Source organism: Passer montanus, unplaced genomic scaffold (genome assembly GCF_014805655.1).
Source record: "Passer montanus isolate IOZ18808 unplaced genomic scaffold, ASM1480565v1 scaffold8, whole genome shotgun sequence".
Classification (NCBI taxonomy): Eukaryota; Metazoa; Chordata; class Aves; order Passeriformes; family Passeridae; genus Passer; species Passer montanus.
In genome coordinates, this window is record NW_024373256.1 from 14950766 (window position 1) to 14969491 (window position 18726).

At 56.4% G+C, this 18726-nt stretch overlaps 1 protein-coding gene across 1 annotated transcript in view; it reads left to right on the forward strand.

Moving 5' to 3' along the window:
- The first annotated feature begins 2930 nt into the window (after nucleotides 1-2930).
- LOC120513172 (syntaxin-binding protein 4-like) overlaps nucleotides 2931-18726 on the forward strand; it is a 46471-nt gene continuing 30675 nt past the window's right edge. The window contains exons 1-2 of the mRNA XM_039732321.1: nucleotides 2931-3057; nucleotides 14009-14082. Coding sequence (XP_039588255.1) covers nucleotides 2993-3057; nucleotides 14009-14082 — 139 coding nt within the window. The 5' untranslated portion in view covers nucleotides 2931-2992. The remainder of the gene's footprint in view (nucleotides 3058-14008; nucleotides 14083-18726) is intronic.

Genomic DNA, 18726 nt, shown 5'->3' on the forward strand with positions numbered 1-18726 from the left:
GTGGAGACACACAGGTGTCATCATCATCATCATCATCATCAAATCATCGTAGAGTGGTTTGGGTTGGAAGGGACTTAAAGTTCACCTAGTCTCCCCCTGCCAAGGCAGGGACACCTTCCACCAGCCCAGGTTGCTCCAAGCCCCATCCAACCCGGCCCTGAACATTTCCAGGGGCATCCCCAGCTCCTCTGTGTCCCCTGTGCCCCTCAGTGGCTCGGTGCTGCAGCCCTGAGCACCCATGCAGGAGCACTGATCCCCGCTGAGACCACTCTGTCACAGTCCCCAAAACACATCGAGGGGAAGAAAAAGGTCAGGGCTTCACCTGCAGGCTTTGGCCTGTGATGTAAAGACTGGGAATTTCCGGGGTGTAATGTTTGCATCTCTATAAATATGCACCTGGAGCGCAGCCAGGGGCAGCTGCCTGCGATGGGCGAGGGAGATAATGCCCCGCTTCCGCCGGCGCGGAAACGCGCGGGGACAGGGCACGGCAGCGCCTGCCCGCAGCACCCGCGGTGATCCACCCCGAGCCCGCCCGGGGGATGCTGCGACCCCCAGGGCTGCGGGTGACACGGTGACACATCCCGGGGGGTCCGCGGGCGCGGTCAGGGCGGTGCAGATGATGCCCCGGCACAGCGGGCAGGCGGGGTGACACGGTGACACATCCCTGGGGTCCCGGCGGGCCCCGCAGCCGCGGGCAGGGCGGTGCAGATGATGCCCCGGCACAGCGGGCAGGCCCGGGGCGGCCCCGCCGCTCTGTCCGGCTGGGCTCTGTCCTGCCCTGGAGCGGGGTGACACTGCCGCAGACAATCCCGACTGGTGAGGCTGGGAGAGGCCGGCCCTGCCCCGGCACCCCGCGCCCGCCCGCTCCCCGGTTTCGGCAGAGCCAGGCCCGTCCCCTCCCGGCGGCACAAACCGGTCCCGGCGCTCACGCCCTGCTCCGCCCGGCCCGCCGTGCCGCAGCCCCGGGAGCGGCCGGGCACCCCTCGGCAGCGCTGGGCTGGGGAGGCAGGGCACCCCGAGCGCCCCCAAAACGCACCAGGGTGCCCCGATGGATGGGGGTCCTGGGCTGGCTCCCCTGCAGGGCTGGCCCCGAAAGCAGAGCTGCGCACAAGAGTGGGGTCGTGACCAGCTGGTGGCGGCTGTCCTGGGCGGAGGACTGTCCCCCCTCAGGGAGCTGTCACCGCGCTGGGAGGCGACAGGTGAAAAGGGTTTTGGCACCGGCACATCCTGCACAGTCACTCGCAAAGGATGCCGAGCGGGATCGGCCTTAATTCCCCTCCTTGTCCCGGCAGCAGCGCCCTCGGCAGCGCCCCGGGCACGGCCCGGCCCCGGGGCGGCTGCGGAGCGCGGGGCCCTCCCTGCTCTTCGTCACAGCGTGGGTGACAGGGGCTGGGCCGGCTGTGCTCACCCGGGGACCCGGCTGTCCCCACTGGTGTCACACGGAGCTGAGCTCCCAGCCCTGGCGGCAGCTCGGGGCCGGGGAGCGGCGGCACGCTCGGGCCACCGCCGCCTCTGCTGCTCGGGGCTCCTCAGCTGCCTCACGTGCCCCATCCTGAAGCAATGACACGAAGCTGTGCCAGGGCAGGGTTAGGGTGGATATCAGGAATGGTTCTTTCCCCAGCTGGGCACTGCCCAGGCTCCCCAGGGAATGGGCACGGCCCCGAGGCTGCCAGAGCTCCTGCAGAGCTTGCACAGCGCTGCTAGGGATGCCCAGGGTGGGATTGCTGGGGGGTCTGTGCAGGGCCAGGAGCTGGGCTGGGTGATCCCAATGGGTTCATTCCCACTCAGGATATTCCATGATTTCCTGTCCCAGCATTACCTGGAGCTGCGGGGAGTGATGAGCACAGGACCTGGCCCTGGAGGCTGGTGGCTTTCCCAGGCCAGACACAGACAGATGCATTTCATAATCCCCAGGTCTCATCTAATCCCCAGGTCCTGGCCACCCCTGGCTGCTGCCCTGCGATCACTGATGGGGAGAGGGAGAAATTTAATACACGAAATGCAGTGGCTTAATGCTCATTTGGGACTTTTCCATCACCCCAAATCCGGGCCTGTCTGTCCATCCTGCTGTCCATCCATCCCACCCACAGCTGGATGTGGACAAACGTGACTGGGCTGGCTGTGGCTTCACTGCTCTGGGGTAATTCACATTCCAGGATAATACCCCACTTCAAACAGGTCCCATCTGCCCACCAGCGCTCACTCCCAGGCCTTTCCTAATAGTCTAAAGGATAATTTGGTTGCTGGGGTAGGATCAGAAAACCTTAACCAGGGATGAGGATGGGGATGGGGGGGGGGGGAATACTCAATGCAAGACTTGTGCCCCATATTAAATATACTTGTATATATAATATTTTATATATATAAAATATTATCATGCAGTGGCCAGGGAGGAGGGGAGCCCTGAGTGCTGCCCCAGTCCAGGCTTAGTGCAGGTCAGAGACGCCTACAATTGTCTTTAAATAGTTTGTGGTGGCAGGTTAACCATGGATTACAACCACCATTAATGATTATAACCATCATTAATGATTACAACCATCATTAATGATTATAACCATCACTAGCAGCCACTGCAAGTGCGGGGTGAAGGAGGGGCTCGCTGGTGGGGGCTGAAGGGGTCCTTGTGCCAAAATAAACACTCGGTTTGTGGAATCAGGGCCGCGGTGGGCAGGGACGGTGGGGTGGTGGCACACGGGTGACACTTCGTGGCTGCCGCGGGGGTCCCGTGGTGCCGTGGCCCCCAGCCCAGGGGTGGCCCAGCCGCGCTGGTGGGACGGAGCCGCCCGCGGGTCCCGGCCCGGCCGCTCGGCCCCGCGGCCCCGCAGGGCTCAGCCGAGCTGGGGGGCCGGCGGAGGGGCGATCACATGCTCGCCCGCCCGGCCGGGATTAGGTGCAGCCGCTGGCGGGGAGCCGTGCCAGGGAGCCGCGGCGGGCAGCCCATGGCCCCGGGCAGCGGGAGCGCGGCTGCCCCGAGGGCCCGGCGGCCCCCGGCATGTCCCAGCTGCAGCGCCCTGGCCGGCCCCTGGAGCGCTTCGATGGGCTCTCCCTCATCTACTGGTGAGCGGGGCGGGCTGCCGCCGCACCGGGACCGGCACCGGGAACGGCACCGGGACCGGGAATGGGACCGGGAATGGGAGCGGGCATCCCTCGGAGCCTCGGGTCCGCTCTGCAGGGACGGCGTTAGGGAGGCTGCTGGGCTCGGTGGCCCCGCGGCTTTTGGCGGGGTTGGTTTGATTCCGTTCATTTTCGGTTCGTGCGGGGGCAGGGTCTGCTGCGGGTCCCACGGCACCCGCAGGGGCCGCGCTCAGGTGAGGCCGGGATCAGCCAGGGCTGCGAAGGGGATTTATTTCCAGGCTGGAGCGCTTCGATGGGCTCTCCCTCATCTACTGGTGAGCGGGGCGGGCTGCCGCCGCACCGGGACCGGCACCGGGAACGGCACCGGGACCGGCACCGGCACCGGGAATGGGAGCGGGCATCCCTCGGAGCCTCGGGTCCGCTCTGCAGGGACGGCGTTAGGGAGGCTGCTGGGCTCGGTGGCCCCGCGGCTTTTGGCGGGGTTGGTTTGATTCCGTTCATTTTCGGTTCGTGCGGGGGCAGGGTCTGCTGCGGGTCCCACGGCACCCGCAGGGGCCGCGCTCAGGTGAGGCCGGGATCAGCCAGGGCTGCGAAGGGGATTTATTTCCAGGGAGCGACCGGGGAAGCACCCACACCCTCTGCGAGCAGCTGCGGGTGCTGCTGAGCCCCGTGCGGGCTCTCCCCTGTGACCCAAGCTCCCCAAGGGCCCCGTGCCCGCGGCCGGTGCCCCGGAGCGGCCGGGCGCGGAGCAGGGCCCGGCGGGGCCCGAGGGCGGCGGAGGGGACCCGAGGGGACGGGAGGTGACGGCGGCCGCAGATGGCTATGTAGGGCAGGGAGAGCGGCGGCAGCGCGGCTCTGCCGGGGCCAGCGCTCAGGGCGTGCGGCTTTAGCCGATTAACGGGGGTCAGTGGGCCGGAGCCAGAGCCGGCCTGGGCCCCGCCGGGTCTCGGACCACCCTGAGGCTCGGCGGAGGCGTTCCTGGGCCGGCCGGACCCGGGCTGCTCCCAGCGAGGCGCAGGGGCCGCGCTCCGGCCGCCGCCGGGACATGAAACACCTGCGGCTGAAGTAGGTCACGGGCCGGGGCTGGGGGCCGCGGATGGCGAGGGCAGCAGCCGGGGGTCACTGCCACCGAGCCGGGCCCGGGCTGGGGGCCGCGGATGTGCCCCGCCGCTTTTGGGTGCGGAAAGGGCAGAATCATCTGGCGGTCGGAGGGAGGTGGTGCAGGACAGGCGGGACCGCGTGGCCGTGTTCGGGCAGCGCTGCTGCTGTGGGGCCCTGGGGGCTGTAGGGGAGCTCAGCTCGCTGGGGGCCCCCGGCCATCCCTGGCTGCACGGGGCTGCTGAGCCCTGGTGCCCTGCCCTGCCAGGCAGAAATGCTCGAGCCCCATTTTCTACCTCACACATCTGCTCGTAGGCTGGAATTTTGGGTCCTCTGCTTTGTTCACTGGGCTGTGACGCTGCGCTGATGCTGCCCCGCCGCTTTTGGGTGCGGAAAGGGCAGAATCAGCTGGCGGTCGGAAGGCGGTGCAGGACAGGCGGGACCGCGTGGCCGTGTTCGGGCAGCGCTGCTGCTGTGGGGCCCTGGGGGCTGTAGGGGAGCTCAGCTCGCTGGGGGCCCCCGGCCATCCCTGGCTGCACGGGGCTGCTGAGCCCTGGTGCCCTGCCCTGCCAGGCAGAAATGCTCGAGCCCCATTTTCTACCTCACACATCTGCTCGTAGGCTGGAATTTTGGGTCCTCTGCTTTGTTCACTGGGCTGTGTTTGGTTTAGGAGGAGAGGGACGGTCAGGGGAGCGTCCCCACATGTGGCGGCTGCCAGATGTGCTGGCCGGTGTCCGGCTGTCTGCCGGCTCCGTCGGGACGCGGCGGAGGATGGCGAGCAGATGGCGGGGAGATAACACCTCCCGGCTCTTCGATAAGGATGACCCCGCTCTGCCGCTGATTAAAAGATTAATTTTGGAGTTTGAAATAGGAATTTGATAAATAAACGCGAGCCGTCAGCAGAACCTCACCCGGCAGCATCAGGGCGGGGGTGGTGCCCGCCGCGGCCGGAGCAGCGGCTCAGCCCTCAGCCCTCAGCCCTCATCGCCCATCCCTCAGCCCTCAGCCCTCATCCCCGGCTTCTTTCTCCCGACGGCGATGCCGCTGTGGCCCCGCGGGGCTCTGGAAGCTCTGAGCAGGGTTTGCAGCGGTGGTTTCTGTGCCGGAGCTCTGCCAGAGCCCCCAGGAATGGAACAGCCCCGGGGGCGCCGCCGGGGCCGGGCGGCTCTGGGGCCGGAGCCCGCTCTGTGTGCTCGGGGGGTTTGAATCCCCTGGCTCCCACCAGGCGTGGCCGGGTGCGAGACTGGCCTGCACTCCCACCAATCCTCCTGGAATTGTTATTGTGTCTCTTGGAATTGTTATTGCTGCCTGTCTGTGCCTTGTGCCGGGGTCTGGATTGGAGCAGGGCGGTGTTTGCAGCTCAAGGATGGCTCAAAGCCCTTCCAAAGAGCTGCACTTCCAGTTCAGCAACATGTTCTGACATCTTTCCCCAAAAGATGTGATTTTCCCATCTTTCCATACCCAGCCATTTCCCTCACCTCTCTCTTTCCACCTCTATTTTTTACGGATTCACTTGGGTGGATTTCCTGCTGTGGTTCTCAGGGTTTCTCCCGTTAGTGCGGGGTGGACAGAGGGTGGCCAGGCTGGCAGAGCAGGTCCTGCAGCCCCCACCAGCCCCTGTTAATAAGTTTATAACCAGTCCAATCCCGCAGCCCAGGGGATTTAGGCAGGCAGGATGATTTATAATCCTGTTAACCCTTCACAGCAGTTGACACCCAAACGGGGGCCACGGGCCCAGTCCCCAGGCAGAGCAGCAGATCACCCACCTGATGGGAAGGGGAGGAGGAGGAGAAAGCCTTCCTCGTGGGAGGGATGTTAGCACACCTTGGAGCTGCTGCAGTGAACATGAAGGCCCTGTTTGAGCTTTCCCCTGTGACTGTGTTTGTGTTAATCCCCATCTCAGGGGGCACATCCAAGGGTTGGGCTGGAGCAGATGCTGGGAGATGTTCAGCTCAGCTGGGCTCTGGCATAAATGCCTTTCCTAAAAACTTCTGGGCAGACCAAGCCTGACCTCCCTTCTACCATAAACAATCTCTCCTAATTACTGCAATATGGAATAATTGAAGAGGTTCTTTTTGCCTTTTCCCCGACCAAAACCTTTTGGAACAGCACAGGAAGAGCTGTGTGTTCATGTCCATTGGAAGAGAGCTGTAACCCCTTGCTGTGGTTTAGCCAAGCCCCAGCAGTCTCCAGGAGCAGCTCTGCCAGGCAGGAGCCCATGGACTGACCATCTTCTCCCTGGGCAAGAAGAACCTCCAGAAAATTCTCCACCACTCTTGACTTGATGCATAATTGTCAGGTGACATCTGCTGCCTTCTGCAAGCCCCTCTCTCCCTGGGCTGAAGGGGATGGGCAGCAGAGATCTGACTCAGCAGAGGTTCCTTGGGATGAACCCCTCATGCTGCAGAAACCCACTGGCTGAGAAAGGTGTTGGAAATAGGAATGGGCTTTAGAGGAAGGTGATAAAAGGGGCTGAAGAACAGGAAAGCCTGGCCAGCAGTGAGAGGTGGCATCTCTGTCTCTCTGAGGTCTTGGTGGCTGGAGCAGATGCCCTGGGAGAAGGGACCCCTCCCCTGAGGAGTGAGAATGTGCCTCAGCCTCAGGTGGAGACGCCCTCCTCCAGCAGCAGGAGGGAGCAAGCCCTGAAAAAAGCCCAGCCATCAAATACTCCTCAGCTCCCATCGTCAGGCTTGGCTCAGGTGGGAGTGGGGGTGACACCAGCAGGAGGAGTGGGGAGGGTGAAACGCTCCCCAGAGCCACCCTGTGCCTGTGGAGGGGTCAGAGGAAGGGACTGAAGGAGCTCTGGGGCCTCACGTGGTCCTTGGGAGGAGGAAAGTGCCCAGGGTGTGGGGACAGGGTTGGCAGCCCTGCCCGTGGGGATGAGGACCACAGGCCTGGAGGAGCAGTGCCACCCCTCCAGGGCTGGCTGCAGCTGCTGCCACCCTCTGCCCACCTGCGGGTGGGTGCCCAGGGAGATGCTGAGCCCAGGGCTGGGGTGGGAGCACGGGATTGCCCATCCCTGAGTGCTCCCTGTAGGACCTGCCTGCTTCCTTCAGCAGTAGTTTTGGCACTGTGCTTCCTTTGGGTGCAGGTTACTGCTGGGGTGGCTCCAGCTGGACATGAGAGGAAAACTTCACAATGGGAACAATCAGCCTTTGGAATCACTTCCCCAGGGACGTGGTGCATCCCCCAGTGCTGGACACTTTCAAGGTTCAGCTGGGCAGGCTGCTGGGCTGTCTTGCCTAGACTGTGCTTTTGACAAGAAAGTTGCACCAAGTGTTCCTCGAGGTCCCTTCCAACCTGGTATTCCATTATTCTTTGTTCCCTCTTCTGTTCAGACTTGTCTGTGAGCATCTCTGATCTCCTGAGCTCATCTGAAGTGACTCCATGGGTGTTATTGTGAGAACACCGTGGGCTGCACTGTGGGCAGCTCCTTCCCAGCTCCTTCCCAGCTGATTGGTTTTCTGATTTATCCCCAACGCTTTGTAGCTGATCCTGCAAGCAGCACAGTTGCAATTTTCCGATTTCTAATCAGATGTAAAAGCCTCTGCAGCCTACACTAATTTTGTTGTGTCATGAAGTGAACTCAGTAATGATCCAGAGCTCCTGCTGCTGCCTGGGCAGCTCCTGCTGCTGCTCCTGGAGTGCTGGGAGGATGGCAGAGACCGTGACCCAGTGCCCTGCTGGGGGGAGCCCTCCCACCTCCCACCTCCTTAATGCTGCTTTCCGGAGCCAAAAGGCCTCAGACAGATCTCACTTCCACTTCAGGATGTCTTTCCACCTCTAATCCCCACCCACTCAACCTACTTGGGCTCCTCTGCTCAGCCAGGCACAGAGACTGCCTGCGGGCTTGGGGTGCTGCTGTCAGCACAGCCTGCCCTTCCCCTTCCCCTTCCCCTTCCCCTTCCCCTCCTTGTGCCACTGCCTGGCCGAGCTCAGGGTCCTTCCTGGGGCTGTCCCTTTCTGGGGTGATGTGTTCCTGGCTGGATCCCTGGGCTCACCCCGGGGTGCTGCTGTGGGATCTGGCCAGGCTGGGCATCCCCGTGGGTCTGGCCATGCCTGGGCTCAGCTGCTCTCCTCTCCTGGTTCCTGGGTTAGCCTCAGTGTTGGGGCTGGAATAACTGAGGAGATGATGGTTCCATTTCTTGTACGGCCTTAATATGGCCTGGTGATGACCCCATGTCTTGGGTCAAGACAACAATTTTTGGGCACAGCCAGGTATGGAACACAATGACATTTTGGGCTGCCTGAGCAGCCAGGCTGTGAAGGGCTGTGTGGCTGGGGAAGAACTCCCTGAGCCCTCAGTTTCAAAAGGAAATGTGTTTCATGAGAGAGCAGCCTTGGGTGACCCTTCCCATGGGAGTTGTGTTTGCTGCTGGACGTGTCCATGCTGTGCCAACACTCCCAGTGACTTTAAACCCATCACTCTCCTCGTGGTCCAGCTGTTCCCAGCTCTGTTTGCTCCTTGGCTGGGTAGGAAGGACAGGGCAGACCTGAGTTCTTTTTTATCATAACTTTACTGTTGGTTGTACTTGTTTCAGCCATTCTCTTCCCCTCTTCTTTCTGAAACCCAAACCCATCACCACCACCTTCTCCACTGCTTCCTCTTGGCAGTGGTTTCTGTGCCTCTCCCCAGCACTCCCAGTTTCACTCTCCCACACTTTCCTCTTCATGATCTCCCACAAAAATCTACTGGAAATGCACCTGACTTGTGCTGACCCAGCATTTTTAACTCTATGCTCCTGCTCCAAGACTTATTTTGATTCTATTTGCAGTTTCATCCATCCCTGCTTATAAATGGTAGTGCTAAGTAAAGCTGACATACAGTTTCACTCAGCTTCTATTAAAAATATATTTTTCAAGCAAAAATAATTTTTTCCATTGGGGGACATATCATTTTTCAATGAGTTTTAAACCCATTTTTTCTAGCAGTCAATGAAAAAGTGGACAACCAAGTGAAATGTGTTTATCTGCTGTCCAGCCCCATGGGGTAACTTTGTTCTTAATTCATTAATGCTCATTTCAATTGTTCTTAATTCTTCTCTTCTCTCATTTAAAAAGCTAAAATCTAGAAAATTCTGAAGTCCCACAGCAGCTCCCTGGGATAAGAACCCTGGATTAACTCAGAGTGCTCAGCTGGGTCCCAGCTCCGTAAGGGTCTCGAGCACACAGCACAGGCCCTTTGCCAGGGGGATGTTTGCCTTCACCACTGCTATACAAATTAGGCCTGGGACCCTTGGGTAGATTGTAGGGGCCTTATAAATCCTTCCTGAATATGATTCCAAGTTTTAAACCACTGAAAATCCTCTGAAATGTTTCTGTTGAAACTTCCTCTGGTAAGAGGCATGTTAATGAACAGGAGCAGCAGCAGTGTCTGATGCTTTTGCCAGGGTTGGTGTGTGTGTTTTGGAGGATGGAATTGAGGATCTGAGTGTTTGGAGAGAAAGTTGGAAGCTGAGCATTGCTCCTCTTCCCTAGGGCTCTTGGATTTGGTTTTCATTTATTTTCCCAGCTTGTGGTTTATTGCAACATCCCCCCAGTGGGAAGCACCAGGAATCCCAGCCCGGGGCAGCTGAAGGATTTTGTGTCAGAGGTGTGGAGCCCCAGACACGTCTGTCTAACCCTGAGTGTAGAAATTGTTCCCTGAGATGCAGAAATCAGGGTGGGTGAATTACTGAAGTGCCAGGCAGGAAAATTTCCCCATTTGCCTGCAATTTTGGGTTGGCCTGATTCCAGTGAGCTTTCCTGCAGCCCCTCTGAAATTGGTCAGAGAAGTGACCTTGTCATAGAGCCACAGAATGGCTTCAGTTGGAAGGGCCCTTAAAGATCATCTCATTCCACTCCCTGTGGTGGGAATGGACCCCTTCCAACCTGGCCTTGGAGATTTCCAGGGATGGGGCAGCCACAGCTTCTCTGGGCACCCTGTGCCAGTGCTTCAACTTTGTCCCATTGCCTGCAGTGCTTGTGCAATCCCTTCCCTCCAGCATCCCTCATTTATTCCAGCCAAGACTCTGGCCCGTGGATCAGGGCAGTAATTGTGGGACAATGCATTAGCAGAGTCCCAGAGGATCTGGGATGCTTGTACACGGTGTTTTTGTGGTGTTTTGGTGGTGGGATGGAAGTGTCTCTTCCTCTGACCAGGAAGGTTATTGATGCATCAGAGGACTTGGAGTGTGATCCTGCGTGGAGTGGCAGGAGGCTGCTGGGTGAGGGGTGCCTAAAAGGTCACCCCAAGCTGGGCATGGTGCCAGCCATGGCACTCTCCTGCCCTTGGGGAGCTGTGCCCTGGTGTGGAGCAGCTCCCACCGTAGAACAGGCACAGAGGGAGGGTTCCACAGCCCAGCGTTGAATTTCTGTGCATGTTCTGCCACAAAACCTCCTGGCCAGCCTTGAACAAGTCACTGAAACCCAGAGCTGGTGGTCATCAGGTGTTGGAATCTCCTGCCTTAATTTTTGGCTCTCCTGGTCCTTTACTGTGGGATGGCAGGAGAAAGAGCATCTTCCTGCTGTTGGGTTGCTGCGGGATGGACAGGTTTGTGATGCTCCTGAAGGCTGCAGCATCCAGCAGATTTGGAGATGGGCCCAGGTACCACCCCTCGTGCTTAGTCTGCTTCAGCCAAAGCCTTGGCGAGGCTATGAACACACCTTGCTGTGCTGGGGTGTGCACAATGTATCTATCACCAGATGCATCTACGTTTGTCTAGTTGGCATTACTTATAATTTTATTTTTTTTAGGTAGATAATTTAATTTTTAGGAAAGTTTTGACCACCTGAAGGTCAATCTATTCAGGTTTTATATGTCATCTGAATGTCCTCAAGAGAAAATAATTAACAAAAAAAAAAGATAAAATGCAGGAGAACTTTTCCAATTTGTCGTTGTTTTGAAGCACTTTGCACTTGCCCAGCGAGGCTTCACACGAGGCCGCTGGGGAAGCTCCAGCTGATAAAATCAGTTGTTCAGACATGGAAACATCAACATCCAGCATCTTGGACTGAAGGGATGGTTTGGCAAGGAGTGGCACTGCCAGGCAGGCACGGCCACAGTGAGAGCTCTGCTAACGAGGGCAAGGGCCACTAATGGGGCCTGGCCAGGAGCCTGCTGAGACACTGCAGGACAGCACGAGGGGACACCGCTGGTGCAGTCACAGCTCTCTGTGACCTCAGATGTCCTCCAGGGCTGGTTGGGAGGCAGGCCCTGTGTCCTCCTGCGGGTCCAGGGGAGCACGTTTCCCTTCTCAGAAAAGGTCACCAGATCTTTCCCCCACGGTGGCAGCCCTGCTGCTGCCAAGCCCTGAGCTGGGCTCTTCTGGGCCATTCCCACTCACTGGCAAACCCTGGATAATCTTATTTCATGCCTCCATCCCCCCATCCCACAAGACAGGGGTGCTGCTGCTTCTCCAGCTGGATGGTGTAGGGATGGAGGACACAGTCTCAAGTGCATCAAGGGAAATAAAAGCTGGATATTAGAAAAGAGTTTTACTGAAAGAGTGATAAAGTTCTGGAATGTTCTGCCCAGGGAGATGGTGGAGTCACCATCCCTGGATGTGTTTAAAACAAGACTGGATGTGGCACTGAGTGCCAGGGTTTAGTTGAGGTGTTGGAGCTGAGTTGGACTCGATGATCTTTAAGATTTCTTCCAACCCAGTGATTCTGTGATTCTGTGGAAGGGGCTGTTCAAAGCAAGTCAGGCTTCTGACCTCCCAACAGACAAGGAACAGCTGAACTTGTTCTGCTTTAAGACGGAAATCCTGTGGGCTGGAAAAGATGCTAAAAGAAAAAAAAATCAACATCAGCCCTAAACCCCCTAAGTGCCACAGTCCGTTACTTCTTCCAAAGCTTGGCTGTGGATTTTAGCTCTTTAGGGATGGTGACTGCACCCGTCCCACCCCAAACCCTGCCCTCTACCCCTGGAGGGGCCATTCCCACAAGCACATCCCAAGAAATTCCCCCTGTGCTGAGGACATGGGGCCAGCCCTGCTCCGGCCCCGGCCTTGGGAAGGCGCTGCAGGGGCCGCGCTGCTCCGGCTTGCGTAAGCTTTAATCTAAAGTTGGAGATGTTTTGAGCCGATCTGTGTTAATGTTGGGAGGAATTAACATGCATACGGGGGGACCACGTGATGCCCTCCGACCTCCCCCTTTTTTTTTTTTTCCACATTTTTTCCCCCCCATCACTTTAACGGATTCCTGCCAAATCAGAGCGGCCGGTGCCGGGCAGGGCCGGCAAGATGCCCGCGGTCTCTGTCCTTTACAAGGGAGCCATCATCATCAGCAGGTAACGGGGAGGGAGCCCGGGCTCCCGTGGCTGCCACTTGCAGCCCGGGTTCTTGCCCGTGGCATCCCCAGGAGCAGGGCTGGGAGGCAGGGATGCAGGAGGAGGCAGGGATGCAGGAGGAGGCAGGGATGCAGGAGGAGGCAGGGATGCAGGAGAGCCCGGGCCAGCGTGGCTCGCTGGGTTTTCTGCCTCGGTGGCGCTCGCAGGGCTCGGGGCTGCTGGGCGGCCGTGCCTCGGAGCGGGATGATGATCAGGGCTGATCGCAAGGGGTGATGAGGAGAGCTGGTGGTATCCAGGAGGAGTCTGCTCCGCCGAAACTGCGGCCGTGTGGTGCCTGCCCGCCCGCCCCGAGCGCCCGGGCTCGCCCGGGCAATGTCCTCGGTGATTTACTCGAAATACCCCGAAAATCCTGGGTCGAGGATTGAACCAGCCCGGGCCCAGGGCTGCTCCGCCTCCCTGGGATGCCTTCGAGCTCCGTATTTCAATAGCCAGATGTGGCCAGTTGGTTGTTCAGTCTTCAGAGAGGTGTAAGGATGGCAAGAAGGGGCATTTTTTAACATGGAGAAAACACTTCCAGTCCGAATTTTAGAGGTCAAGTTACTGCCTTTGCTGGATAGCTCGATATTTTGAGTTTTATTTTGGACTCTTGGTAAGTCCCTGTAGGTTATTCTCATCCTGCATCCTGCTGGATTTGGAGCAGCCTCTTGTTTCCCACGCTGCTGTTCCTTCTCATCCATATTCAGATCCGGGACCTGATATCCCAGGAAACTGGGAAACACCTTCTCTCTTGCCACTTAAATGCTGGGGAGTTCTTTGGTGCCTCCTCAGCCCTGCTTTCCCCCCTGGCACGTTGGGGTTGGTGTTTCTCGGATCAGGGCTCATCCATCCTGAGGAGCCCAAGGAGAAGTGCTGGTGGTCCCAGGTTTGGAGTCTGGCATCTGTGCTTGGGACAGGGTGTTTTTGGGGTCATTCATTTGGGACCTTGCCTAAGGTGTTTAGGGGGAGACTGTGGGATGTTCTGGGGAGTTACTTGGTCAGGGGAATCTTAGCTGTGTGATGTTCTTCCAGCTGCTCTGGCTTGTGATGAGAAGCTCCCACCAGAGCAGGCAGGACTTAGAGCAGCTCTTGCATCCCCTTTTCCAGACCCTCTGCCTGCATTAAAAACCTTTTGAGGGGATTGTGCCTGGCCGTGTTCATTACAGGCTGTGTTTGTGAAACTGCTTTGTTCCCCAGCACGGCTCCGAGCTCTGATCTCATTTCCCAGGAGCTGCACAGCTGTCCAGCCCCGATAATCTGGGGTAATGAATCACAGACAGCTCCAGCAGATTTGCTGGGTGGGGAGGATGATGCTCAGCCCTGCACATATTCTCTCATTTATCCGTGCAGAGCTCGGGGGGGCTGCCTGGGGCTGGGTTTTGCCTGTGTGGGTGCAGTGGTGGGGCTGTCCCTCACCTGAGTGTCTGCAGTGCCTGCTGGGCTGGCAGGGACAGAGTGCCTCAGTGTGTGGGCACCTGTGCCTCTGTCCTTTCTGGCCATGACAGACAGCTCCTCTTGTCTCCCCAGGACACTCATGGGACCGTACGGGATGGATCGAACTGTGCACTGCTTCGACTTCTACGAGTGTGCAAATGGGCTGGGTGAGTGCCAGGGGCTGGGCTGGTACCTCAGACAGCCCCAGAGCCTGGGTCAGGGTGTGCTCCCTGTGTGCATTCTGAGCTTGTGTCTTGTACCTGCCTGTGCTGAGCATCCTCTGCTCCTTTTGCAGCTGTGACATTAAAAGAATGCCAAAATCCCAGCTAATTCCATGGTAATGGTGAGCAGCCAGTGCTGGGAGCTCTGCAGGAGCCCAGGCCCACAACCCCTTCCCTCAGCAGGATGAGGGGGAAGGGCCTTTCAGAATTTTTTAGATAAAATCAATTAAAATGCTAAATAAATAGAAAAACAGAATCCCCAGCACTTCCCTTCCCCTCTGCAGACTTTTCCCCTGGAAAGCCATCCCAGTGGGGGATGGAAGGTGCTTCCTGCAGCGCTCCTGAGGACTGGGATGCATGAGCTGGCTTTGGAAAGTTTGGCCCACGGGAAAGGGAATGAGCACTAAGTGAGTCGGTGTCCTTCCACAGCACTCTGAACTTCAAAGCATGGAAGAGAAGGGAAAAGAGAAGGTCACATCCATCAGAATGTGAGAAAATCCCAGGTTCATGACACTCAGCCCAGAGGGATCCAGCAGAGCATTTCTCTGACCTCTCTGTATTCAGTGATGCTCTGCCATGGACTTTATAAAAATCTGTGATCCTGCATCAGGATTTCACAGTCTCTCCCCTAATCCTTAATTGTGAGTGCAGCTCACCCTGCCACAGAGCAGCTGGGGACCTCTTGGTGAGACCCCTGAATGACCTTTTGGGACAACTCCTGGGGAGTCACCAGAGAAACAAGTTCAGGTTTCCTGAGACCTGAGATTAATTATGGATTAATTATTGGCTGTTTCCAGCTCGGGGTGGGGGGGTGATGGCTTTGCTGACTCTTCCCATGTTCATGACGTTCATGAGAGCTCAGAGAAATGACTTTACTTGGTGAATATGATATTTCAATCTCCAGAGGTGGAATTGGTTGAGTTGATGGGATGTCAGCTGCTGGGTTAGATTAGCTCATTAAAGGAGGAGGCCCAGAAGAGCCTGATGGGGCCATCCCTGACCTCTGGAAGAAGTGGCAGACGTGGCAGCCCTTTGTGAGCCACTTCCCTGGGTTCCAGCTCCTCTCCTTTCCCCCAGTCTGGGCCAGAGGGTCTTTGCAGGGTCTAGCAGAACCTACAAAGCAAATTGTGGTGTGTTGGAGGAAGCTACAATAATGTGGATTTCCTAATGCCATCAGTTGCTGGCTTCATCCTCTCCTGTGAGGCTTGAAGCACTCAGGACGAGCGATCATCCTCCAGAAATCATGGAATGGTTTGGCTTGGAAGGGGGCTCAAAGCTCATCTCACTGCACCCCCTGCCATGGGCAGGGACATTTTCCATTGTCCCAGGCTGCTCCAAACCCCATCCAGCCTGGCCTTGGGCACTGCCAGGGATCCAGGGGCAGCCACAGCTGCTCTGGGCACCCTGTGCCAGGGCTGCCCACCCTCACAGGGAACAATTCCTTCCCAATATCCCATCCAGCCCTGCCCTCTGGCAGCTCAATCAATCCTCTCTGATGAGAGGTGCTGACAGGATCCATGTGTCTGCCAGAGGTGTAGCTGCTCAGAGTGGGTTTATTTGGGAAAAGAAAGTGCCTTCATGAGTTTCTGAAGCTGAATGCAGGGCTATCCCAGCAGATTCCCAGGTGGATGCAGGGTTATCCCAGCAGATTCCCAGGTGGATGCAGGGTTATCCCAGCAGTTTCTCAGGTGGGATGCAGGGTTATCCCAGCAGATTGCCAGGTGGGATGCAGGGTTATCCCAGCAGTTTCTCAGGTGGGATGCAGGGCTATCCCAGCAGTTTCTCAGGTGGGATGCAGGGTTATCCCAGCAGTTTCTCAGGTGGGATGCAGGGCTATCCCAGCAGTTTCCCAGGTGGGATGCAGGGTTATCCCAGCAGTTTCCCAGGTGGGATGCAGGGTTATCCCAGCAGTTTCCCAGGTGGGATGCAGGGCTATCCCAGCAGTTTCTCAGGTGGGATGCAGGGTTATCCCAGCAGTTTCTCAGGTGGGATGCAGGGCTATCCCAGCAGTTTCTCAGGTGGGATGCAGGGTTATCCCAGCAGTTTCTCAGGTAGGATGAGGCATTATTCCAGAGTTCCTTTGGAGCAGCATCACTGCCTGGTGCCAGGTCAGCGTTTGGCCGCGGGTCTGTTGCTCTGTGGCTTTAGGTGGAAACCCACATGTGAACCTCAGCAGAAGTTCAAAGGGGTTACCTGGCATCTCCTCAAACCTGAACCTCGAATTAAAGAATAGCCATCAAAGGGAAGTGCTGATTAAGGAGCATTTCTCAGAAACACTGAGATCCCATTATCTTGACCTTCATCTGCTTAGGACAGGGCAGTGAGTGATTCACCTCCAATCTGTCCCTTCCTCCAGACGGAAAAAGCTGGCGGGGGCTGCAAGATCAACAGAGGGATTAAGGGAAATGTAATTGAACATTGCCAGCTTAGGCAGAGGGCGGGCAGCCCCTCTGTGCCCAGCCTGGCAGCAGTGGGGTCAGGATGCGCCCGGGATGATCCCAGTTGGACTAAACAACCAGATTAGCCAGGACACCCCCTGACCTGTGTGGATCCAGGAGCAGGTGAGATTATAGCCTGAGAACTGTGACTCTGGCATTAGTGGGAGTGGGATTAGAGGCACCAGAGAAGCTTGAGGGTCTTGGAGAAATTTATAGGATTGTTAAGAGCCTAAAGAAAACATAGACTTGGTCAGTCTTACCTCTAAGTCCATCTGGAGTTTTCCTGGCAAGCTTTGTTCTGCAAAAGAGAAAAAAAAACCAAACAAACCAGGGACATGGGCATCAGCTCCAGGACCTTTGCCAGAAAGGAAAGATTAAATAGAGGGATCCAAAATAGGCTAGATTATCTGGCCCTAAGTATGACTTAATAAGCATTATACTGGGACTTTGATGCTGTGATAATTAAAGAGCCGTTATTTACCTACAATGGGCCCCAAACAGAAATCTGATTAAAGTAAATTTTTATAAAATGTGTAAAAAATTATTGTCCCAGGAATGCTGCTACCACAATCGTGGATGACCTAGGTTTGCTGCCATCCATCAGCTGTTGTCCCCTGGAGTGGCCTGAGCCCTGGAAGGGGTGAGCCCTCCCTCCTCCTCCTCCTCCTCCTCCTCCCTGCCCCAGTGGGGACTCTCCAGTGGATTTTAGGGGGCAGGACTGGCACCCAGAGCACCTTCTTGGTGAGGTGATGGGTGTGAGTAGTGGGCAGAGCTTGGCAGCATCCAGCTGCTTTGCCAACAAGGGAGTTAAAACTCAGGGGTTTTTCCTCCCCCATCCAAGTTTGAGTGTGTCTGGAGCAATACTGTGAGTAATCAGCGATTTTAATAACAAGATCGGATTTTCTCCTGACATCGTTGGGGATAAAGGAGGATTTGGAGATACCTCAGCTATATTAAGGCATTATTACAATTGATTTGCAGACACAAAAGGGAAATGAGTCATTATTGATTTGGCATCTCGGCACACACTGGGCTGCTGGGGGATGCTGTGGCTGAGCCTTTGCAAGGTGCAAATTTTTGTATTATTTGTCTGATGTGCTTCATCATTCCTAATTCCTTTGTGTTAGGGGTGAAGGAAGATGTAGGAGGAGTTCCTCAGTCATGCCCTTGCCTTGGGCTGGACTTCCAGGCTCTGTTCCATCCAGAGAACCGATGGGGCTTTGCCTCTGCAGGACCCCTCATGGTTTCCCAAGCCCATCCCTGGGCTGCCCCTGTTCCCTGGGGTGTCTGCACAGCCCAGCAGAGAGATCCCCTGGCTCCGCAGGGAACAGAGAAATGTCCTGCTGAGCATCCCTGGCCATGGGCAGGTTTTACATTTCATGGCTGCAGCATCTCCTCCCCACTTTTGTGCCCAGGTGCCTGACCTGACACACACCTTGGTGAGGCTCGTGCTGCTTGTAGATACTTTTTTTGGGGCAATATTTCCAAATTGAGTGAATTTATTTTATAATTCACTAGCAAATATTAGAAATATAAATTATAATATTTAAACAATATAATATCATTATAATATCATTATAATATAATATAATATAATATAATATAATATAATATAATATAATATAATATAATATAATATAATATAATATAATATAATATAATATAATATAATATTATTGTAGTATAAATTAGAAAATATTTGTGCCCATTCCTGAGGTGTTCTGCTGTGAGTTCCTGTTCCAGCAGTAAAACATCTCCTCACAAGTGCCTGGTTAATGCCTTAAGCCCAGTGAATAAACTCCAGCACTCAGACAGGGCTGGGATTTGGAGCTTGGGAAAGGCAGCAATTGGTGCCTATAGAAATGTAAATATCTTTATGGGAAATTGTAATAATTTCGTTTTAATCTAATTTAATATAAAGGTGACTTGAGACACAAAGTCTTTCCCTGGAGGCAGATGAAAGCTGTGAGGGGCCTGAGAGCAGAGCTTGGGTTACAAAAGGAGGGGAGGGATGGAATTGGTGCTGTGTCCTGAGGAATGCCCACCCAGCATCCTGTTCCCTCCCAGAAAGGGTTGCCAGGTTTTAGGGCAGCAGCTGGGCCTGTCCTCCAGGCCAGGGCCTGTCCAGGGCTGGGAGCAGCCCCTCAGCACC